This window comes from Vidua macroura, chromosome 11 (assembly GCF_024509145.1).
Source record: "Vidua macroura isolate BioBank_ID:100142 chromosome 11, ASM2450914v1, whole genome shotgun sequence".
Classification (NCBI taxonomy): domain Eukaryota; kingdom Metazoa; phylum Chordata; class Aves; order Passeriformes; family Viduidae; genus Vidua; species Vidua macroura.
The window spans coordinates 13,785,002-13,808,057 of NC_071581.1; the positions used below are offsets into that span (position 1 = coordinate 13,785,002).

General features: G+C 37.9%; 1 protein-coding gene across 3 annotated transcripts in view; it reads left to right on the plus strand.

Moving 5' to 3' along the window:
* The window catches only part of NFATC3 (nuclear factor of activated T cells 3), a 64,421-nt gene that overhangs the window by 17,797 nt on the left and 23,568 nt on the right, over positions 1 to 23,056 (plus strand). For all 3 annotated transcript variants that reach the window (XM_053987282.1, XM_053987283.1, XM_053987284.1), the window contains exons 3-8: positions 6,963 to 7,125; positions 18,935 to 19,134; positions 19,787 to 19,959; positions 20,707 to 20,847; positions 22,132 to 22,187; positions 22,824 to 22,950. In XM_053987282.1, coding sequence (XP_053843257.1) covers positions 6,963 to 7,125; positions 18,935 to 19,134; positions 19,787 to 19,959; positions 20,707 to 20,847; positions 22,132 to 22,187; positions 22,824 to 22,950 — 860 coding nt within the window. The remainder of the gene's footprint in view (positions 1 to 6,962; positions 7,126 to 18,934; positions 19,135 to 19,786; positions 19,960 to 20,706; positions 20,848 to 22,131; positions 22,188 to 22,823; positions 22,951 to 23,056) is intronic.

Genomic DNA, 23,056 nt, shown 5'->3' on the forward strand with positions numbered 1-23,056 from the left:
ATCTGTTTCTAGAATCTTTTCATTCAAACTAAAACAATGATGACTGTTTTAATTATTTGTGTATTTTGGAATTGTATTATATTTGTGTAGGATACTAAGCAGTCCTAACTTGGCGTTTTTGTTAGCTTGCATGCTAATTTTGTTCATAAAAGGTGAGCGCTACTGTAGGGTTAGAGGTCATGAACATACAGGCATGGGGTATGGATCTATGGTTCTGTGGGATGAACAAAGTGGTTTGAAACACAGACAGCTCAAACCTGTTTCCTCTTGTACTGCAGAGAACTGAGTACAACTGAATAAAACAAAATTTTTGTGTTTTCATTAAAAAGTAAAAATATTTTTTAAAATGTCAGACTTTATTTAGAAGCAGGAGATGAAGAATTTCTGTAAATATAAGATGGGCAAACAGAAGACAATGAAGACTACACCTGTACACAAGGAAGCTACATAAACCTATTAAGCTGGGTGTGTTTGCTGCCAAAAATGTCAGCTGACTATAGAATTGGTGGAAATGGCTGCACTGGCAGCAGTATCCTCATTGAAATGTTGAATTACTTAGCAGTTGTAGCCTGTTCCACAGGGGCTATGGCAGTGTGCATCTTCAGTAGGTAAAACCTTCCATTCTGTCATATAGTATTTTGTAGTTTTGAGTCTTATAAACCTAAGCTGACCTTTACTTTTTATAAATAAAAATGAAATGCAAGAAGATCCTCTGTTTCTGAATAGTTGATGATGGTGACCAAAAGTGAGCATACTAGTTGTCATAAAGAATTATGTAATCACTATTTATGTATTTATTCCATAATGTATGTACAGTTGTATTAATTGTAGTATAAATTACAAGATATAGTAAAAATAGTATACTTTGGAATGTCTTGATTGTATTGTCAAGCACAAAGTAGTGTATGAAGTAAACAGGAGTATTGATTCCAAGCAGATAAAGTAAGTACACACCCAGTTGCAATAACTGACCCCTGGAAGAAGGGGAGTGATTTGCCTGACGTGTTCTGTGGTGTGAAATGCGTAGGTAGCACCTTCAGCTTTGAGCACTCTCTAAAGGTTTGTAAATCTGTTATCTACTTTATCTGTCAGGCCTGGCCATGTTTTCCTTCATTCTTCTGTTTTCAGTAAGTGTGCAATGCTTAAGAAAATCTAAAAATATCTAAGATGCTTTTGAGCATATTAGTCATATTTCACGTGCCATCCAAACTGGTTTGTTAGATGACAGCTTGTTATTTGGTCACAGAAACTCATAATCTGCCAGTCAGTAGCATATGAAAAATGTCTCTGTAGTATGTGCCCCAAGTCCCCTTTCTGCTCCTTGTCAAAGATAAGTGTAGGCAGGGGCTTGGGCAGGACCACTGCAGCAATTCCTTCCTACAAGTGAAAGAACTGGGCAGCAGTTTCTGTACAGGGAGTAGTGGAGGTGTCTGCATCATACCTACTCAGCAGGTATGATGGCAGATTCAGTTGGTCATTTTACAGAATATTCAGCAATTAACTTGGTAATTTTATTTATTACATGGTTACTCTTGTTGCTGTTTAAGATACCTTTCTTTCACCCCCAGCCTCCCCACATGGTTTTATCTGTGTCTCATGTTTTCCTTCCCCTCCACTTAAAAAACCCTTTCTTCTTGGGGGTAGTAGATAGTGATAGTAGATCCAACCTTCCCACTAGCGTTTTACTCCAGCATTCCACAAATGTGCTGATTTTATGACTTTCTTTCATACTTGCTGTTAGAGCTTGGGTTGTAAGAGTTCCAGAAAGTGCAAAAATAAATAATCAGAAAGTCTGTTTTACAGTACTTTTTTTACTTGAACAAGGGGAATAAAAAGAGTCTAGAGATCACCTAAAATCTCTACTGAGTAGATGATATAATACAATATCTTTGGTGAGGACTTCACTCTACAAGTACAATTCATAAGAGATCAGGAGCATTGCTGATGCTGACCTTGGTTATGGTATTGTGGAGTTAAGGACTGTCACAGACAAGGCCAGCACTGGTGCAGGTAACATGGGGCCATTTCTTAGAAAAGCGCTCACTGATGATGCAATTGAAAATCATGGCAGTTCTGGTATTTTTGCTTTTAGGCTTGATTGCTTTAAACTTAAAATTTTAACATGAATGACTAGTGGAACAGTCGACTTTAGGTTTGGTCCAGTGGATCCTGAGAATCTAATCTGTGTCTCAAGCAAACAGGCATTTGCAGGGTAGTAATCTTAATGAGTTTTTTTTTTTCTTTCTTTCTTTAGTCCCACAATATTTGATGGCAACAAATGGTGCTTTTGTGTCTGGAAGATAACCAGGCAATATTCATTAATGGTCAAAAATCTTGAAATAAAACCTAGTTTTCTTTACTTCCCTCATGGAATTCATAGAGACTTACACACTGATTGAAAAACTGCTACGTAAATTGGTGTTTGTCTCCAGACTGTTTTGTCATGAATTTAATCTATGACACTGAGGAGTGATTGGACATCAAATAGTTTCTTTGTCCCAGTGGTGTTGAACAAACAGTCTTTGACAGATGTATTTACAGCTCAGAAATAACTTTAATGGTGGACATGTAATGGCGGCTTGAGAGTATTTTACTGCTGAAAACTAGGATGGCTGACAATGTAATTAATTCATTCAGGAAAAAACTAGTTTACATAAAGTGGTAGATAGTGGAATACTGGAGAAAACTGTTTCTTTGGTTTGAATCCTTCTCTTGGAAGTCTAAAGAATAGAGAGGAACAGAATTAGGTCCTATTTTTACTGTAGGTATATTGGGCCTTCGGTCTTCATTTTAAGTACTGCACTCACATTGAAAGATTTCTATAGACAAAGTTAGTCTGCCAAGTATTTATCACCTTTTTCTGATAAATAGAAATAACACCAGCTATTCTACTAGCAAAACTTTAAAATGAAAATGTTTGCAAATTACTGACTTTGAAGATAAGGAACCCACTTAAGTGAGACAAGCAGAGGAACTTTGAACCTCTTAGGTTTTTAATAAGCGAGGCTATCACTGTAATGTTTACACACCATTAATCAATCCAGGGAAATTCAGGTAGTGTTTAGTGCAGGACCTTAGTGCTGTACCTGTTATTCATCTCTCTGTTTTGCTCTGGGATGATGGAACAGAGATTTCCACGTGGCAGTTCACTGTACCAGTACTCTGACAGCATTGTGAACCATGGCTCTGCTAGGAGCAGAATGGTGGTATTTTGAATGTAAACGGTATTAATAAAGTCTCGTGATAGGCCAGTGTGGCAGCTGGAATACCCCCAAACTTCTTAACTTCAGAATTTCTCCATCAGGGAGAATTTATGGCTTTGTTCTAGGCAGTGAAGAGCAGCCACAGCAGTATTTTGGATCTGCAAGAGTTCTTGAAAACCATAGTATTGGATCATAGTTATGATTTGAGATTCTCAGAGGGTTGCTGTCTTGCAGCATTGACTTGTCACAGAATACACTGCGGGTTCATCTCTGTAAAAACTTGGGATGTGAAAAAAATGTGGAATAGCCATTGTATGGTCAGTGAGCTTTTTTATTTTGAAATGTTGGGAGGAGCTTTACATGGAAAACTATTTTTGCTGCAACTAAAAATTAATAAAAGTATCTCTCTAGAAGATCTGGGAATCTCAACCAGTGAAGGAAGTAAGAACTTTCACAACTATCTGGAGATACTGTGAGGTGTCTTTGAAAGTTTGCTACTAGAATTAGTGTCTAGAAAGAGGTAGGAACATTTTCATACAGAGTGGTTGAAATGAATTTTTCTGTCAGTTGCACCTGTGTTCAAAAACAGTGCTACAAGTACAAGGTAATTGTTTTTAGGCTTTGTTCTCCCTTCTGTCCCACACATGCTGCTCTGGGGCTGCAGTCCTGTCTCTGCCCTAAGCTGCTTCCTATGGCAGAGGGGCAGAGTCAGCCCATGAGCTGTGCCCTGCCTTTTACAGGTCTGAATGCTGAAGTCCTTATGGACATGTTTGGCTGTTCTTATACTGAGCATCAGTTGTTTCCTCATCAATCAGTTCTGTTTTGGAGATAATGGTTGCAGAGAAGATTAATATTGATAAAATCAATGGAGTGATACCTTTAAATGCTGTTGCTTCTGCTGAGAATGCTGCCAACGGGTTCCTTCTTTACCTCTGAGGTCCCTTTAATAGCTGCTGTTCTCCAAAGTCTTTAGTCTTGATGTGATATATATGAGTATGAGCTTCTGAGGCTTGCATTAATCAGATAATAGAACTCCCTTGGTATTTTCAGAAGAACATTTGTAAGTTTACAGATTGGTGCTGTTTCAACAATGTGCAAAGATTTAATTTAATAAAATCTTTAGAATGACTGTCACTTATGACTTCCATATCCTGGTGTGATTTGGTCCTTTACTAGTAGGTTACTGCATTGCTAATAAGGTTTTTAATTAAAAAAAAAGAGAGAGAAACTTCTGTGAAAGGCTAAGTCCCAAGCTATTCTAACAGTAATTTGGCACTGAACTGGGTAGAACTTACTAATGGAACATGTGGAAATATCTACAGACATGTTCCTTCCCCATCAAGACTGAAAAGTGAAGGGTTTTAAAACATAAGAGGTCTTATTTTTCTTATTCTTTTGTTCTAAAATAACTTGAAAAATCCCTCATGGTTAGCAGCTGATCTGAGTTCTGAATGCAAAGCATCTTTATCAATAACACAAAGCTGTCATGCTGCATAAGCTGGGGAGAGACAGAAAAAGTACTTGTTCATTTCTGAAGCAGCTGAGCTGCTTATTCTGTAACATGTTCCAGATATTTTAAGAGTAATGCACCACTAAATTGTGAATTTAAGTTCTGCACTATCAGAGATTGTGCAGAAGTTCAGGGCACAGTTTACAACAGATAACTGTAGTGAGCTAAATCTAGCAGTTTTACTGATGATCCTCACCTATTAGTGTAGACTGAATAATATTTTCTTGAGAACAGATCCTTAAATGCAGTAAAGCTGACAGCTTCAGACCTACTTTTCCATATTCAGTATCTGGTAGAAAATAGCATTGCTTCATATGAAAAAGTATTCAAAACATATACAGATTTGTTACTTCTTGCACCCCAAAGGCTGACATGATTTTTCTCATTTTATATTGAATTGTACTTAGAATTAAAAAAAAAAAAAAGAAAAAAGAAAAAAAAAACACAACAAAAAAAAACCAAACAAACAAAAAAAAAACCAAACAAAAAACAAAATACCAAGAGTTTGTAGACTATATTCTGCTGGGTTTTTTGATTTATTTAATGTGCAGTCTTGTGGTTTTGTGTGACTTTAAGAAGGTGACAGTGCTGGCTAGGAAGTTCCCACTCTGCTTCCCACCCTGCTTCCCACCCCTTAGTTCTGCTTAAAGGTGTACAGGCAATTAGGACACTGTTAAATTAATAGGATTAAAGAATTTACATTTCAAAATGAACCCAAGTTAGATCACTGGTTTGGTTCAATGTGTTCCTCTATAGTACTTGTCTGAAAAATGTGTAAGGATGATGTGGAAGCAAAAATATAAAACTGATATCCCTACAAAGCAGAAAGGTACATGACAGAGCACCCTAAAACCTGTAAAGAATCCACTGCTACTGAGAAGTTCAGGGACAGAGACAGCAAGGAAAATATTCAGAGAGAAACAACAGTTTGGCTATCCAACATCAAAAGGGAAGCAGCTGTAACTGTCAGACCAGCTACATCTAGAAAACATCTGTTTGATGCAGTGCAGCCTCAAAAGCTGTGTCATTTACTGGGGAATCTCTGTTTTGGAAGCTTTGCAATTTTTTAACGTTTTAGGCATCTGCACGTGCACAGTCCACTTCCTTGCTCTCTCATGCTGTTATTTTCTTTTTGTTTTCAAAGAATGACAAAATTTTGAGAGTTGGTTATTTTCTTGTCTCCATGTTTGTCCTAGTATGCCAAATCTTTTTTCAAAAGATAATGTGAGTCTGATGCAACTCGTGCCACATTATAGTTAGTTAATTGCAGGAGGAGTAAGTCTCTCTGAGACACTGTATGGAGAGTGGTCATGATCAACAAACACTTTTTTCTTGACTGAATTTTTCATTCAACTTCCAGTAATACCTCCCAATAATTGGTGTATAGCCTGTGTTGCATTAACAGAGTTCTCTCAGGTACCGTGTCTGTTCAGTGTATACCAACTATTTTGACAGAGAAATTTGGGTACATAAGAGATAAACAGATTTTCACTTCTAAATATTCATAATTTAATTTACTCTACCAGGTAATTACTGGCTTGAATCTGACTGTTCATGTTATTAGAATCTTAAGTCTATAAATCTGTGCAGGTAAAAGGTAAACATTGGTTTGAGGTTCTTCCATATTATTTCTGTTACTGTATTTTGTTCTTCTTCCCTGGAGTGACTTTGCTACTGTATGTAAGTGTCTGTGGACAAGCTGAACACAACTTTAGGTGTCTTTGTTGCCTGCTGCAGTAAGTCTTTATGCTTAGATAGAGCAAGTAGCTTTTTAAAACTTAGGGTGATCACATAGTGTTCGTTTTAATGATAGTTAACAAAATGCAGTGCTTGCCAAAGGAAAACAAAAACAGCAAGCTGGAAAATAATGCAAAGTTAAAACTTAATGACTGGCCGATTGAGTTTACACTGTTCCCTCTAGACCACATTTGAATTTGCTTGCTGATATACTTAAGGTTAAAAAGTGAATATAAAGGCATTATAGAGTAGCACTGGTAGTGTGGGTCATAGAGTACCTTTCTTTTGCTCAGGTGTTGGAAAGAAGAAATTCCATTCTAGTTGAAGATTTTAATGTACCAGCAAAACTGTGGAATTTTCACAGAACAGTTTTAAGATGATAGTTATGCTTATTTGGTTATCATTTGTTAGGGAAGTGACATCATTGTCTGTCTGCCTTTTACAGTGAAGGCTTTGTGCTGTGGCCACATGGCACCGTTCATGTAACCACAGTGTGCTTGTCTTGATTGCAGCACATCTTCATTGCCACCTCTTGACTGGCCTTTACCAAGCCATTATGGGCAGTGTGAACTGAAAATAGAAGTCCAGCCTAAAACTCATCACAGAGCTCACTATGAAACAGAAGGAAGCAGAGGAGCAGTAAAAGCATCTACTGGAGGACATCCTGTAGTAAAGGTAGGAAGTTTGGCTTTCTTGAATAGAAGGTAATTTTTTAACTACAGTTACTGGTATTTACAATGCTGTGAATTGTTACCTTTTGTGAAGCTTACAGCCTTTCCTGGGCAAGATTTTCTCCCTTCAATGTAATGATAACTATCTTGAAAACGCTGACCAATAAAACCAATTATTGTTGAGCTCAGAATTAGGTGTAAGGTCCTGGTAAATTAGACTTGGCTTTGGCATCGTACTCTTTGAAGAGAAAGATATGTGGGTTTGGTCTTGTTGGAATAACTCTGTGCACAAAATGTGATGTGCTGCTCTCTGGCTTGGAATGTTCAGGTGTGCACACAAATATCTTGCTCTGTGCTGGGGAGACTCTGGATTGCTTAGGGATAGTCACTGATGTCTCCTTTAATATCCATGGTGACAGCTGGCTCACACAACTTGGAAGGGAACCCACCCTCATTCACTGAACATGGGGCAAATGGTGCTGAGAAACTGTAGGGCTCCTTAACATACCTTGGTTTCTGTTTGCCACATCCTCAGGTGAAAGCAGTGTCTCCTTACTTACCTCAATATTGCTTAATGGTCTTTATTTTCATTCCAAGCCAGGTTAAGACAAAATTTAATGGCTTGTTTATAAGACAAATCAGACAACAGTTACAAAATCTTTATAAAACAAATAGGGGAGAAAAATCTGATTACATGAAGGTTGCAGCACGTTTTGTCTTTTCCTCCAAATCCAGGATATTTCATGTTCTTTTCTAATAAAGTTAGTGTTTTGGTCCTAAATCTTTTGCTACAGTCTATATATTAAAAATGTATTTTATATATTTATCCTCTTCCAGTAGTTGAAAGTAACTCATTATAATTGGAGACCAGATGCAAAGTGCTGATAGGATTGGCATAATCAGTCCCCATTCTTTCTCCTACTCTTACTGTAGTATAAACATGTTATCACTTTTCCTCCTTATAGTTTATTCCTCCTTTTTGGCAAGTGAATTGTGTCACACTCTGTATTTACATCATTACCTTTCATCTATATAGATGAAGATATGCTAAAAGAGTTTAAGTGTCTTGGACAATCTGCTGCTCTTTATTAGTCTAAGCGACCTCTGCTTCCAGGGTCTTCATCTGATGAATATCTTCCCTCAACCTGATTCCTAATTGTATTCTTTGGGCTGTTTATCAAACTGTTTCTTCTCTGTTAGCTTATCTTGAACTTTTTCATTACACCTTTTTTCCTCTTCAAGACTTTGCATCATTCCTTTCTCTCCCTCTATAAAGGGTTGGTTATCTGCATCCCATCTTCTTTCTTGAATGTCTTTCCTTGTTTTTCCATTGCAATTCTTAAGCTGAGCTCTTCATCCAGCTTTCATGTTCCCTGCAAAGTTGCTCAGTGTTTTTAACCAGCTGCAACTCTCTCCTTCTGTCAGACCTACAGGATTTCTTAGCACAGTAGAGGCAAAGGTCAGGTGCTTCTTAGGGAAGTGTATGCTGCAAACTAGAGAAATTTGAGGATGCCTGGACTAGGCTGGGATTGGAAAGCTGGCAAGACACGTTCCTTCATGTGGAGTATTGTGTTGCTTTAGTCAGTGGAGGACAAGTAGACACAACTTCCACATGCCAAGGTGCTTGCAGTGGAATTTAACACATCATTAATGAGGACAGAAACCTGAGAGATTTTAGCTGACAAAATAAATCTTTCCTGAAGTGCTGTGAACCGCATTCAATATTGTTTAATTTTTTTTTTCTGGGTGCTTATGTTTTGCACTAATATTTGCATTAAGGGAATTTATGGTGATATTTGCAAGATTTGACAAATATGTGGGCTTTCTTTTGCTTACAGAACTAGATGCTTCTAACTGCAGTAATGCAAATTAGAAGAAACATCTGTAGTGGGTGACTTACACCAATGATTTTAAAAGCTATTTATTTGCATTGAAATTGTGAAAAACTTTGCTATATGAGAATGCTGTCTTAAAAATGAGGATGGCATTTATGTGTCTGCCAGTCTTACGCTTCAACATATGCATTGTACTATGCCTCTCTAAATTAAAATGAATGCAAATTAATATTCAACTTTGCAATTTGGTCTCTTCCAGCTGGACTGCAAATTAATTGTTGTGTTTGATAGGAGATAGGAAGCTTTTGGTGCTCTCAGCTTTAGAGCAGTCACTTCATGTGTGTGATCATTGCAGTAAAGTACTCCACATTTTCCTGTGTAAAATAGCTGTATGTTTACCAGTGTTAGAGATGAGAAAGGAGGTGGGTAAAGAGAATAGAATCCTTTAATTGGAACAGATCTACAGCAGTTGTCAAGTCCAACTGCCACATCATTGGGTGCCTGAAGGCCTCTGTGCTTTTGCTTCTTACACAACTTGTTTTGCTTTTGAACATTATTTTGTAGAAAGCTGGAGTATTTAGTCTCCAAACTGTGAAGCCTCTGTAGTTCTGTATGTGCACTTGATGTATTATTTAAAGATTTTTAAGATAGTACATGGCTTCAAGCCTTTAATGTATTAGTGCATGTCATTAGTCTATTACTAATACTGTACCACACCTGTTGCTAGGACACTAAGCTTCTGACAAATTTGGTATCATCTGTTGTGAGTACATTTAATCAGCTTATTTCCAAATGGGAGGAAATTAAATAAGTGGAGAATCATGCTTTGCTTTGTATATCCCTTAACTTTAAGAAAGCTAATTCTATAATGATGTTCCCTTGTTTTTAGCTTTTTTTAATGCAAAATGTTCTAAGTAGCAGATACCTTTCATTTTAAGCTCTGCTTTCTTGGGAGCTTGTTCCAACTAATCCTTGTCATCTAAAACAGTTTCTTTTACCTTGGTAGAGAATCTGCATGATAATGCTGACGTTTTTCACAGGGAAGGAATAAATAATATAGCAGAATGGTTTGCAAGGAGAAAGGTGGCATGTTGAGCTTTTGTCATGCAAATGATGTGGAAATTTTGTAGTGCAAGGAGACAGCCTCTGAGCACTCCCTAATTTTACCATTCTAATTCATAGGTAAGAGTCTGCAATTCACCCATCTACTAAGCCTTTTAAACAAGTAGCCCTCACATTTTATCCAACTCTAAATGAACAATCATCATTGCTTGAATTTTCACCCTTCCCATGGGTACAATTGTACATAAAATAATATTTGCACTTAGAATTTTCTAAAATGAGCGTTTACTGCTGTCTGAACTGGTAGGGTTCTTCATGAGACCTCACTTGGATAATGCTTATGATCAAAAACAGAAAAGGCTTTTAGAGCAGGTGAGCACCTGATAAGAATCTCTTTGGGATTGTGGTTTTTTAGCTTTAGTTTAAAAACTTAGCTTTCTGATCTAAAATGAACTTCTCTTTTTAAAATAAGCAAACTTGTTTTATATATTGTGTTCCTGTTACTCATGTAATTTTCTGCAATTTTCTGAGTTCAAGGATTTTAAATTGATGACATCTTTTGGTAGTAAACCATAAAGGCTGTGTTGTGCACAAGAAGTAGTATTTACTTTTATCTTTTGTCCTGTTGCTAGGAAAGAAGGTGATGTCCATGCTGGTCATCTTGTAACCACACAGAGTGATGTACTCAGGGATGTGGGCTCACAGCTACTCCTTAGCACCATTCTGTGTGCAAGGAGTGTCTGTCCTGGGGCCACTGTGCGAGTCAGGTGTAGGTATGGATTGTGATGGGTAATTGGTTCTACAGCTGATGGTGTATCTGCAACAGACACTGTACAGAATCCGTGTATGCAAGATAGATTTGGAGTGGTGGTAGCTGTTAAGAATTAGCCTGGACCAGAAGTGTCTTTTTCCTGTACTGCAAAGTGCTTAAGGATAGAGTCATTCTGTTCCTCTGCCACAAGCAGAATTATTCCTGTAGCAGATTCATGGTAACAGAGGAGGGGATGCATTGTGGAATCCATATGGACAACTCAGCAGTTCTGCAGCTGACAAAAAAGATGTAAAATCAAAAATCAAAACAATATTAGATAAAGGCCAGTTTATTTAGGTGGCTACACGCTGCTACTCACTGACAAGTAAAGAGTTTTCTGTGTGAGATTTCATGGAGATCTGTAAAAGAGGGACTCTGTGTCAGCTCTGTTTAAAGTGATTGCAGAACTTGAAGTCATGAGAAGTGCTGCAGTGGAAGAAAAAAGTAAACTAATTGAGCAAAAGTAAACTCACTCTGAACTGCTTTGAAAGTTCTGAGACAGGAATGTGTTCTCAAAAAGCCTGTCAAACTCTGCCTGAGTCCTGATGGAAGAAACTGCAACCAACAAGAGAGGATCTATCCAATATCAAATTGATAAAAATAAATTAACAAAGCATTGTCTAAATGAGTGTATGTTTCCTGGCCTATAATTCTGTGGCTGTCACCTTTTCCCAGCTGTTCCCTGTGGCCAATGCATGTAACTACTTGCATATCAGGTATAATATTGGAATTCTTCCTCTTCTCTATGTCTAATAAACAGCACATTTTTTTCTGTGTTTTGCAACCCTTCCCATTCTTCCTGGCTTCCACTCTTTAATTTTCATTTTTGTCTTGAATTTTTTCCTGGTTTGTCCCTCACCAGAAGGCAGGCTGTATCCCAGCTCTAGTTGCCTGCTGTTGATTGGTGACAGCAACCTGCCAATAAATGTAAAAGAGAGAAGGTAAATCTCAGCCTGTGTGAACTGTGTAATGGGCTGTACTGGCAAAAAACATTGACCTTTGGATGATATTCTAAAACTATATATCTTTCAAGATTTAGGCATCTTCTGCTTCAGAATCCCAAAAACAGATAGCAAAAGTGATGCATCTACTCATTTTCGGAGAATGCAGTAATTGGTGCAAAAACCAATAAAAAGTCATCTGCTTTTCGTATCATTGGTTTACTAAATTTTCCTTTTTTCTACAGGTTATGTGAGAATAACCTCTTCCTATCCCAGCAATGCTTGTCCAAAAACTCTCCATAGCATACTTAGCATTTGGAGTTGGTATTTCAGAAATAGCACCTTTTTTTTTTTTTTTGAGAGTGTGGTAGAGCCAAGTGCAGATGGATGGTTTGATGGCTGGTTACATGGGACTGGCAATTCTGTACTGTGTATTAGCCTAATAATATTTTAGCTATTAGATTATATCATTTTTTGCGTAGTGTAAAATGGGACAGGGCTAAAACACCTCAAAAAATGCCTGAAGTCAGTATTTAAAACACATTAAATCCTGGAAGCAGTGAGTGTGTAAAAGTGTGCAATTTCAGAAAAATAAGTCCAAATTTTTAAACCTTGAAGAATGTTCTGTACATGTGTAAACACATGGTACCATGACCAATAATGAACTAACTGATATTTGCCATTACTCTTTTGCTTTAGTCCTTTGCAGGATCTGTTTGTTTTTGTGACGACCTTTAAAATGCCTTTAGTTGGACTTGTGCCCCTACCTAATAGTTTATTAAAGTTTGTTCCTTTTATCTGTCACTATTTTTTTCACAATTGCAAAGGTCTGTACTATTTTAAAGTCTTCAAGTCAGTCTACTCAATGAATTTATTTAACAAAACACAAAGGTAGACTTCTCTGATGTGTTTGCTTTTCCTTCTTTGTTGATGCAAAGGTGCACCAAATAATCAAGTGACAAAAAATAGTACTGCACATCAAGAAGGGATTGAAATAGATGTTTTGGTTCAACATATTGAACTTTACAATCAGACATTTAACTTTTTGTAACATTATAACCTCTGCAGAATCAGAATGAAATTATAAAAAAAATCCAATGTGCTGTTAAGACTTTCTGAGCCAGTGGTTGGGATATTGCATGATAGATCTGAATGGAGTTTCCTTCCATCCATTTCTGCAGTCTCTTTTAAACAGTCCATTGGAGATTATAGGTCAGCACTCACTGCACCTCTGCAAGCCTGCAAAGGATGACTGAGGTAATTTTGACTTTCAGTAGCTTCCCTGAGCTCTGCTTTCTTCATTTCATGCCCATGGTGTGCTTCGGTTTTTTCAAAATGCAACTGTTGATAAATTCACAATAAATTGTATCACTGGCATTAGTCATGGTGTCTTTTGTTTTAAATTATGTTCATCTTCATGCCCTTGGATCCTTGTCATCCCTTACTTGTCATCCCAAGTCATGGCTGATAGATGTGCTGTTCAGCTTGGCAGATAGCCCTTCAGCTTTTAAACCCAGCAATCCTCACAGTTCTTTAGCAAAACAGCTACACACCACTCAAACTCTTGTGGAGAAATGTCTGTAGAAAAAAAGTTCAGTTAATCAAAGCCATGCACTGGTGCCTCTCTGATACCACTGTCCAAAAGATTCCAGGCTTGTGGATCATGTCTTCCTTTTCTCAGAGGATATAACATTTAGATGGCTCAGTTTTTTCTTTAAATAATTTCTTTTTAAAAGAAATTGTATTTTATTTTTGAAGTGGACTGAAATGTAAGCAATGAAGGTTCTTTTCCTTTAGGATTGTTTAGGTTTCATAGTGAACTGTACCATATTTTGCTCAGGCTTCCAAAGTAAAAGGAAAAAGTACCTGATTCATGAGAACAGCTCTTCCTTTTCACCCTCTACAGTGGGGCCTGCATTCTTCTCTTTTGTCCTCCTTGTCATTCTGGGGGGTGTTCTTAGGAATACAGAAGTCAGTGAAATGCATCCAGCTGCTGTGAGTCTATCAAGGGGGAAATAACTATTTACAACCTGCTTTTTATATCAAGGTGTTGAAAAGCCTTGGAGATCTCTATCTGAAGTAAATGCTTAGATAGTGCTTGTGGGTCTTCACACAGATGAGTTTCCTTCCCTGTTCTTCACATTTGAGCTGAGGATTTCTGTATAGATACTGGTGTGCATTTGGTGAAGACGGATTGTGAACTTTTGATTATGTCAAACTTGCATTGTATTTCAAGAGTGTGCCCTATTTTTAGGGAGGCCTATTTGTATGTAAAAGCTTTCTTTCTAATCAGCCTACTTCACCAATCCAGTAATGCCATAAGCAGTGAATTAATTGTGCAAAGGCAAAGAAGCAATGGAATCTTCATCTTGAATTAACAAGCAAAAAAAGGCACATAAAACATGAGTATTAAGCGCCAATGAAACTTTGATTAAGCATGGAAATTTCCTAATAAATGCTGGGAAGCTTTGCAGGAAAAATGCTTTAAAAATACAATCAAATAGGTTTTGGCACCATCTGAATGTTGTTGGTATCACAGTATACTTGATAGCTGAGCATAAAACCTAACTGATGAAATGATCTTTCCCCTACCACCACCACTCTACACACACTCTCCCAGTTCCACGTTTTCTCTTAAATTCTAAGACTGAAAGTGTAGGTGTATGGAATGCTGAAATTATTTCTGGATTCAGTGACACTTTTAGATATTTGGGGTTTTGGATACTTTGGTTCAAAAACCCAGACTATTTCCAAGTATACTAGGGATGTCTGTTAGTACTTGGTTACTGTGAAATGTGTATTTCCTGTTGGATATTTTTCCCAAGCTTTGTTGTATGTCTTAAGAAATGACACTTTTACAGTTGAATAGAGATTGTTAAGACTTGGCCTACAACAATAAATTGAAAATGTGGACAGAACCTTCATCATTTAAAAATAAAGTGGGACGAGGAGGTAAAAATTTTAAGCATTAAAGACTAAAAAGAGTCTTCTCACAAGCTTTTCAAGTTGCAAGGTTTTCTTTTGATCAGAGCATGGAACCAATGATATGTGAGCCAGCTATGGCCCAAATATAATCTGCATGAAATCTGGAAAAATGCTAATTTATTTTTTCCAGGTTGATGCCTCTTAATTAACGTAACCTCTTTGTTTTTCTCAGCAAGGAAAGGTTCTCACCACTGTCACAAAATTCCAAGTTTAAATAATGCTGTCTTCAGTGATCAAGTTAATCCATATAGTCTCTAGCGTGACATGTTTTTAAAGGATTTTCCATGTGTGCATTAAGAACATTTGTTGTTTTTATTGCATACAATACAGCTTCTTGATGATCCAAAACTGTCTCATTAAGTGCCTGCCTTTGTAGTTGCTTGGTAAAAGCTCTGAGCTCCCAGTGCCATGCAGGGGTTTCCTGTGTGCAGTGTAGTAATAGGGCTGGAACTGCTTTGGCATGAAGCCCTTGTGGCTTATCCTGTAGTGACCTTCAGTCTTTAGCCTTCCAGCTTTAGTTTAACTTACGCAGGCACTGACCTTTGCTATGGAAACGATATAGAAACACAAAAACAACTTGGCTGAGTTTCCTCGGCAGAGCAGTGGGTGGTGTGTCAGGATTCTGTTACAGGGGAGGGTTTCTAGAGGTCACTAGTGACACAGTGCAGTAACTTACTGCTTGTCTGCAGCACACTGTTTGCTGCTCCTGGGAAAGTGCTATCTCTTTTTTTTAAGTAAAATTAGCAATTTTTTGTTTGTAGTGAGCAGCTCTAATACTGCACATTAATGGAATAAGTGCTGGAAGGTGTACTTGAAAGCCTTCCTAGGGCTCAACCAGTAGTTCAGGTTACTGTTCCTCTGTAAGAGACCCATGACTGAATCTTGAGCACACTGATACTGTAGTGCCTTACCATAATGCTTCTTCATGGTGCTGATTCTGCAGCACTTGCCAGTAGGTTGTAAAATGCTGTTTATTTAAATACCTCTGGTCTGTAAAAACACACTCTGTTCTTATTTGTGTGTATTCTTTACTAAGGTGAATTAAGATACAGATACCATGGTTTTATTATATTTTTGAACAAAATACAGTACCTTTTCTCTCAAGTTAATTAAGTACTTATTTTCATTGAAAAACAATTAGCAGATTGGGGGTTTTTACTGATTTAAATGTTTGGGCTGTTCAACATACAGAAGTGTGCATGAAGCAGACAAGGTGGTAAGACAGCATCACCCTGCTGTCAGTGAAATTAAGAACAATCAATATTTTTTTGAATGAGAACAAAACAGTATTTTAAGGGAATGCATTTTAAATGCCTAAATAAATAATTTTTCCTGATTTGAAGTTGATTTGGGGTAGTAAGTCTCCTTCATTATTCACAAGGTAGGTTTTGCATCAATAATGGCAAGTCAGCCTGGAGTTGCCAGCTTGCTTATTACACAAGATTTAAGGGGGAAATGTTCATCCTAAAGCATAGATTTGTATAATGAAAATCAGTTTTTTTCTGTCCACAATCTCTCCAGCTGCCTGAGTTTCACTAGCACATCAGGCTCTCTTGTTAGCATGCACAGCCTGTTGAGCTTAGTGGCTTTTGGCTGTGGCTGTTGGGAGCACAGGGACACTGCAGCCTGTCCACTGCTTGCTTAAGGCTGGGATGTTTCCTGTAATGAGGTCCAGTTGGTGCAGTCAGGCCCTGAATTGCACTCTGTGCTGGAGTACATGGGGGTCATTCTTTCTTTCCCACTCCCTGGCTTACTTTATTGCCACAGGTATTGCACACACTGGTTATATTTATACCTTTACATTGGCAGGGGGGTGGGGGGGGGGTGGTGTTTCTTTTTACTTGACCTTGAATAAAAGCAATTAATTGTCTGCAATACCAAATATATATTTTTAAGTCTCTGCTACCTTGCCAGTGTACCTGGCCATAGAGTCTCCTGGGCAATACCAGTGTGACTGCTGGCATGGGGATGTTTTGCTTCCCTGAACTGAGCTCCTGCTCTGTGTCTTCTGTAGAAGATGGTCTTCATGCACTGTAGAGAGACCAGCTTAGTGTTACAAGTATCCCCCACCCTTCCTTATCTCTGGTATCACCAGTATCTCTAGAACTGCTGTGTACATGTCTATTGTTCAGCATGGGGAAGATTAACCTTAATTGGAAATTAGCTTTGTCACAATGACCGCATTTGGAAGTCAGTCAAATTTTTGAATAGGTCTGGCTTGTAATTTTTATAATTCCCAGTATTAAAGTGAACACTTTTAACTCACGTCACATTTAGGCTGTATTCCATTGTCTTGAGACTTAATTTTAACTCTGAGGAAAATGGATGGTGGAGTCATAGTGTTGAGAACTTGTGACAAGATGGCTGCTATAATGCTAAACTAATACATATCCTAATTTTCTATAAACTCTTAAAACAATTCAGACTAATAAAAAAATGAATTATTAATTTGGTATTTAATGAAAAAGACACTTTTGGAAAGACTGGAGTCCTGCATCAAGCATAAAAAGGAACTTATGCATGTGTATCTATTTAATTGGTGTAAAAGTCCCTATGCTCCACTGCGATGGCAACACTAAGAGGAAAGTTCCTGGTGTTTCTGTAGTTTATAGTTGACTTCTGACAGTGAAGGGAGAGAAACCTGTCAGTACACTGACTGTCACAGGAGGTTCTTTACTGTAACCTTTCTAAATGCTTGTTTATCACATTTACTTACATGGGAAGCAACTCTGACAATCTAGACTGTCTCCACTCAGTGGCTGAAGAGATAGTTTGGTTTGGTGGCTTTTAGCTGGATTTAGCTCTTTTTGTACTGAGAACTCCAGGGATAACATATTTGGCAAAACAAAGTCTTTCCAGACTTCTGTTGAAACCTAAATTTCTATTCTTGACTGAGAAAGCTCTAATAAAAGTGACAGGCCTGGCAGGTGCTGCCACTTGAATATAGAAACCAAGCTGTACCTTGAATATAGAAACCAAGCTGTACCTTGAATATAGAAACCAGGCATATTTGGTCCATAAAACTCCCTGGCAGGAGTGATGCACCAGCAGTGGGGCTTCTTACTGCTGGATATGGGTGTGCTTTGGGCTTTTGTGCCGCTGACTACTGGCTTAAATTACTCTTCTCAGTAGGTTAAATTGACATGTTTTGTTTGGTTTTTAAGTGTTAGTTCTGTAAAGAGCTTGGATAATATTGTTGTGTGACCAAATAACTCTCCCTAGAGACAAAAATATTGACATGACAAAACCACGATCAAAGAATGACTGTCTGTCCCTCCCTCCCGTTTGAACATAAGTTGATGTCAAAGTCAATGAAACGTAAATCTGCTCCAGTGCAGTTTAGCAATTATATAACTTGCAGCCTGCATCAATCTGCCAAGTGCAGCAAGGTGAAGGAAAATGGATTTGTAAGAAGTACTCTGTAGGCTTCAGATTTATAATAACAGGGGTTAAAGGAAACTGGGGTTACTGTTGTTTACATTTGTTTCCTTAACAAATTACCCACGTACTATCATAAAATGGGTTTTTTCTTCTAGTTTCAGTTCATAATTTTTTTCTACTGTTTCAGTGTTGTGCCAGAATTGCTGCAGTTAGCTCATGCACCAGGTGGTTTTATGGTAACTGAGTGTGTTGGTGGTTGGATGTGTATTTGAGAAACGGAAAGATGTGTAAATTAACATTTGCAGAATTGGGGGATTTGAAATATTTTCTTTGCCAAAAATAAACCACATTTGATTTTCTAGATATGAATTGAATCTTTTTGTCCTAACTTGATACATTTGCATTCACAAAACTTAAGTTTAATAGAAGTTGCTATTCCATTTCATAGAAGAAAAGCATCTTAGTAAAATTGGTAATTAGTAATTAAAAACAGTACCAGAAACAGACCTATAGCATAGCTTTGATATAGAAATTCTGTAGATAGAAAAATAGTCTTTGAGAGATTCAGAAATAATAATGACATTTTGGAACTGATTCGTTCCAGTAATTGTTGCCAGTCCTTGTGTTTGGCGACAGATACCTGTACTCAGTTTTCTGCTTGCTGAAGAGTTTGAAGAAGTTTGTAATGAAATACTAGTGACTCTTAACTCTTTGGACTGGTTGTATGTTTGTAGTGTGCACACACAGATGCAGTGGGAGTCACCTAACCTGTTGCTATTCCATGTGCCCCTCCCTCAGCTGCTGGGCTACAGCGAGAAGCCGGTGAACCTGCAGATGTTCATTGGCACGGCCGACGATCGCTACCTGCGGCCCCACGCCTTCTACCAGGTGCACCGCATCACCGGCAAGACCGTGGCCACCGCCAGCCAGGAGATCATCATTGCCAGCACCAAAGTGTTGGAAATTCCTCTTCTTCCAGAAAATAATATGTCAGCCAGGTACATCACAGCATGAGTTAGCCATTTGGTTGCTATGTGTAGTTTATATTTTCTTCATTTGTGCAAAGGTGAAAGAAAAGTCATGTAAAATTAGCATATCTTCCACAAATCTGGGTCATGATGAAGAGACAAATGTCTTCAAGCAAGCCAGTGTGAGAACAGTCAGAAGTAAAGGAGCAGAGAGGCAGGGAAGCTCTCGTACAAATGTGGTATATGATTGAAGTTGTGTGTCTCATATGAATGTGTGGAATAGCAGCTGGGATTTGATGGGCACGCTTTGTCACTCTCTAGTCCTTCCTGAACTAGAACTAAATAGTGGTCTCTTGCTCCTTGTAAATCACATTTACTATGTTAAATAACTCACTTTGGAGGTTAAATAATGTGCAATAACAAACAATCTTTTGAAGGTTCAAAAAAGCAGCAGCTGGACATTTACAAGATAAAATGTTTCACCAGTACTTGCTGCTGTTTCCACACTAAGCATTCTTTCAATCACAGACATGAAAATAACCCTCAAAATACCATAATGTGGGGAAAAATAGAACAGCTTCATTCTTTAACAAAAGGCTTTCAGAGTGAACTTTGGCAGTAGTTTGATTGGTTTTCTTCCATTTCTCTTGTGGTCCATCTGTCCATCCTCTCCTATCTCCAGTATCGATTGTGCTGGTATTTTGAAACTGCGCAATTCAGACATAGAGCTCCGGAAAGGAGAGACAGATATTGGAAGAAAGAACACCAGAGTGCGCCTTGTGTTCCGTGTTCACATCCCACAGCCCAGTGGAAAAGTCTTATCTCTGCAGACTGCTTCCATACCTGTTGAATGCTGTAAGATTGCTCTAACTATACATCTTTTATACTCATGGTTTCCGCATGTGTCAGTAGTAGTGTCATTCTGACAATATTGCCAGCATTAAATACTGCAATTGTGTAAAAAGCTTTGTGTGTAAAGAGCTCGATTACCAAAAGTTAATATGTCTTTAAGTAAAGATGGTACTTGCCAAGGGACAGCTTGGCGGTTTAGAGGAAAAACAAGGGTTTGGGCTTTAACCTCAGTGCAGTCACACAGCAGCTTCAGCAGTGCCTGTGCATGCAGCTGATACATCTCAGTGAAAATATTCATTCTAGAGCTGATACCATTTCATTGACAAGAGTCTGTACCATGACTTTCCCTATACAGTAATATCTAGCGAACAGCTGAACTTCTAGAGAGTTGATTTGTTAAATACTGGCACTAAGGAATCAAGGCATGACCTTAATCTGAATTTCCCCTAGAATTCATTTTTTCCAGAAACTACTAAAGTAATTTTTAATCCAGTACTCCTAAACTAAAAATCGAATTTGCTGTAATAGTAGAGACTGTTGGCATTCATGTCTTCTTGGTGTTTCTTTTCTGTAATTATGTAATTTCAAAATAATTTTAAAAGCAGAGATAAATCATAGACAAATATGATATGTGTATGTTAACAGATGGTCATTTTAGTTTCATCCCTGATTCTTCAAGTTAGAATCATAAAATAAATGTCATTATGATTAAAGTTGCGAGTAATAATTATTCCCTTAATATTTCTAAAGCTCAGCGATCTGCGCAAGAACTTCCTCAGATTGAGAAGTACAGCATCAACAGCTGCTCAGTAAATGGAGGCCATGAAATGGTGGTGACAGGATCCAATTTTCTTCCAGAATCCAAAATTATATTTTTTGAAAAAGGACAAGGTAAATACTGTCTTGCTGGGCTTTTTTCAAACCAAGCTCAGTACCTGAGCTTGATTTTAAGAAATAAGGATGTTTAAAAGGAGAAAGGAAAGTCCTGAGTACTAATGGAAAAGTTTGTTTGGGCACTGATCTGTGTGCTGGTTGGCAGTTATTAATGAAGTAGTACTTCTAATTCAGGAAGACAGAGGGTAGCTAACTTGGCATGTGTGTATTTGAAAGATGCTGTTAACAGATCATACCATGTATTTGTTCCTTCTTATTATAAAAAATGAAAAAGTGAAAATGGGATCTAATTGAACTGTAGTATTTGGCATTGATACCGTGTTACATCTGATTTAATCAATGCGTAGGAACTGATTCCTTAGCTAATTAAATAAATGCTAGCTAGAAAGCAATAAAACATAAAATCTGAACAGCTTAAATTATCATTTTGGTGACTTAAGTGTCTTGATTTGAAGTTTCAGGAAAACAGTAGCAAAAGAAATTATTAAAAATAAAAATTTGCAAACCAAGTCCAATTCTTCTACATCTTCTTATCTCCATATAGATGTAAATAAGAGTGGTGTTATTTTTATTAGCAAATACAAAATGTTATGTAATCGTGTGTTTTGCCACACAAGCTGAACACCTCTGGAAGAAGCAGAGCTGCTGCTGTGGTTCCCTGGTTACCTGTAAGAGCAGCCAGTGGCAGAGCCGAGTGCTGGGTGCAGGGTGTGGCTGATGCCGGGTCAGAGCACGGGGAGGCTGCCCAGGTGATCGCCCCTCTCGGCAGGGCACCGTGCCCAGCATTGCAGCGCGGGGTCTGTGGGTTCAGGGCGGGGAGCCCGCGGGCACCGTGACCCTGGGGCCGGGCAGGGAGGGGTGGCCCGGGTTATCTGTGCTGCTGACTCAGCCTCCCGTCATCAGCAGTTTGTTTGAATAAGCACAAGTGGCAGCAGCAGTTTAAGCACCCTTCAGAAAGGTTTCAGAAACACGAGGGGAGAAGCCTTGTGTACACTCCCAGTACTCAGAGCCTCCTCTGCAGCTCAGTCTGCCTCTGGGGGACGAGCACGCTGGGGTGCAGTGCACAGTCCTGCACAACAGGCAACTGCAGAGGCTGTAGTGCTGAAACTCCTAAAGCATCTCTGTACTTTGTTTACAGTGTGTGTCTGCCAGTTTAACAGCCTCTTTGTGACTCAAAATAAATCCAATTTTATATTAAGTATTTAAATGTCTTTAAGATGAATTATTAAAGTGTTAAGAAAATGCTTTTTGCTTGAATTGTTTGTAAATTTTTCTTAACAGATGGACGACCTCAGTGGGAGGTAGAAGGGAAAATAATTAGGGAAAAGTGTCAAGGGGTGAGAAACATTTTTTCTTATTTTAGAAAGCTTTTTTTTTTTTATGTGAAAATTTATATTTTCATTGTTGTTCTGAAATTTAAACTTCATATATTAAAGTAAGTAGATCACTGACTAATTCAGATAGACAATTGTAGACTTCTAAATTGTCTTAACACTATAAAGTAGCCATTAAGAGGATGCTTTGAAGGAACTGGAAATAGCATGCTTGTTGTGAAAGCAGTGAAAAAAGAACTTGAAAATTAAGAAGTGGAAACTTAAGATAATTTTGCTAACGTGACAAATTACTTCCAGTGCATTAAAATTTCTTCTAAAAGCTTGATGATCCAAAATGCAGGTTTTTAACTGCTAGAAGGTTTTTTGTGCTCTGGCAGATAAGCAAAGCATCCTTTAGATGATATGTCTATTTAATTAAAGCATTATCTTCAGAGCATTTGTGTTTAAAAGAAAATAAAATTCTCCAAATAAAAGTTTGCCTGTAGTACTGTTTTACTATGTAATGTGCATGAACTTGAAGTTTGTGGATTTCAAAATATTAGGGTGCTTAGATTTACCATAAGTGTTTCAGGTTTTCTGTAATTAACAGTTTCATTTGCATTTAATGTGTAAAACATCTTTATTTCAACTTTCCTGTAGGCAAACATCATACTTGAAGTTCCTCCATACCATAACAAAACCATCACAGCTGCAGTTCAGGTGCAGTTTTATCTCTGCAATGGCAAGAGGAAAAAAAGCCAATCTCAACGTTTTACTTACACACCAGGTATCAAATGAAAAATACAAAAGTGGCATTTTATTTTGTTTTTTAAAGTGGATGTATAAAAATACTCCAGACAGTCTTGTTCCTTTGACAGGTACATAGGATTAGC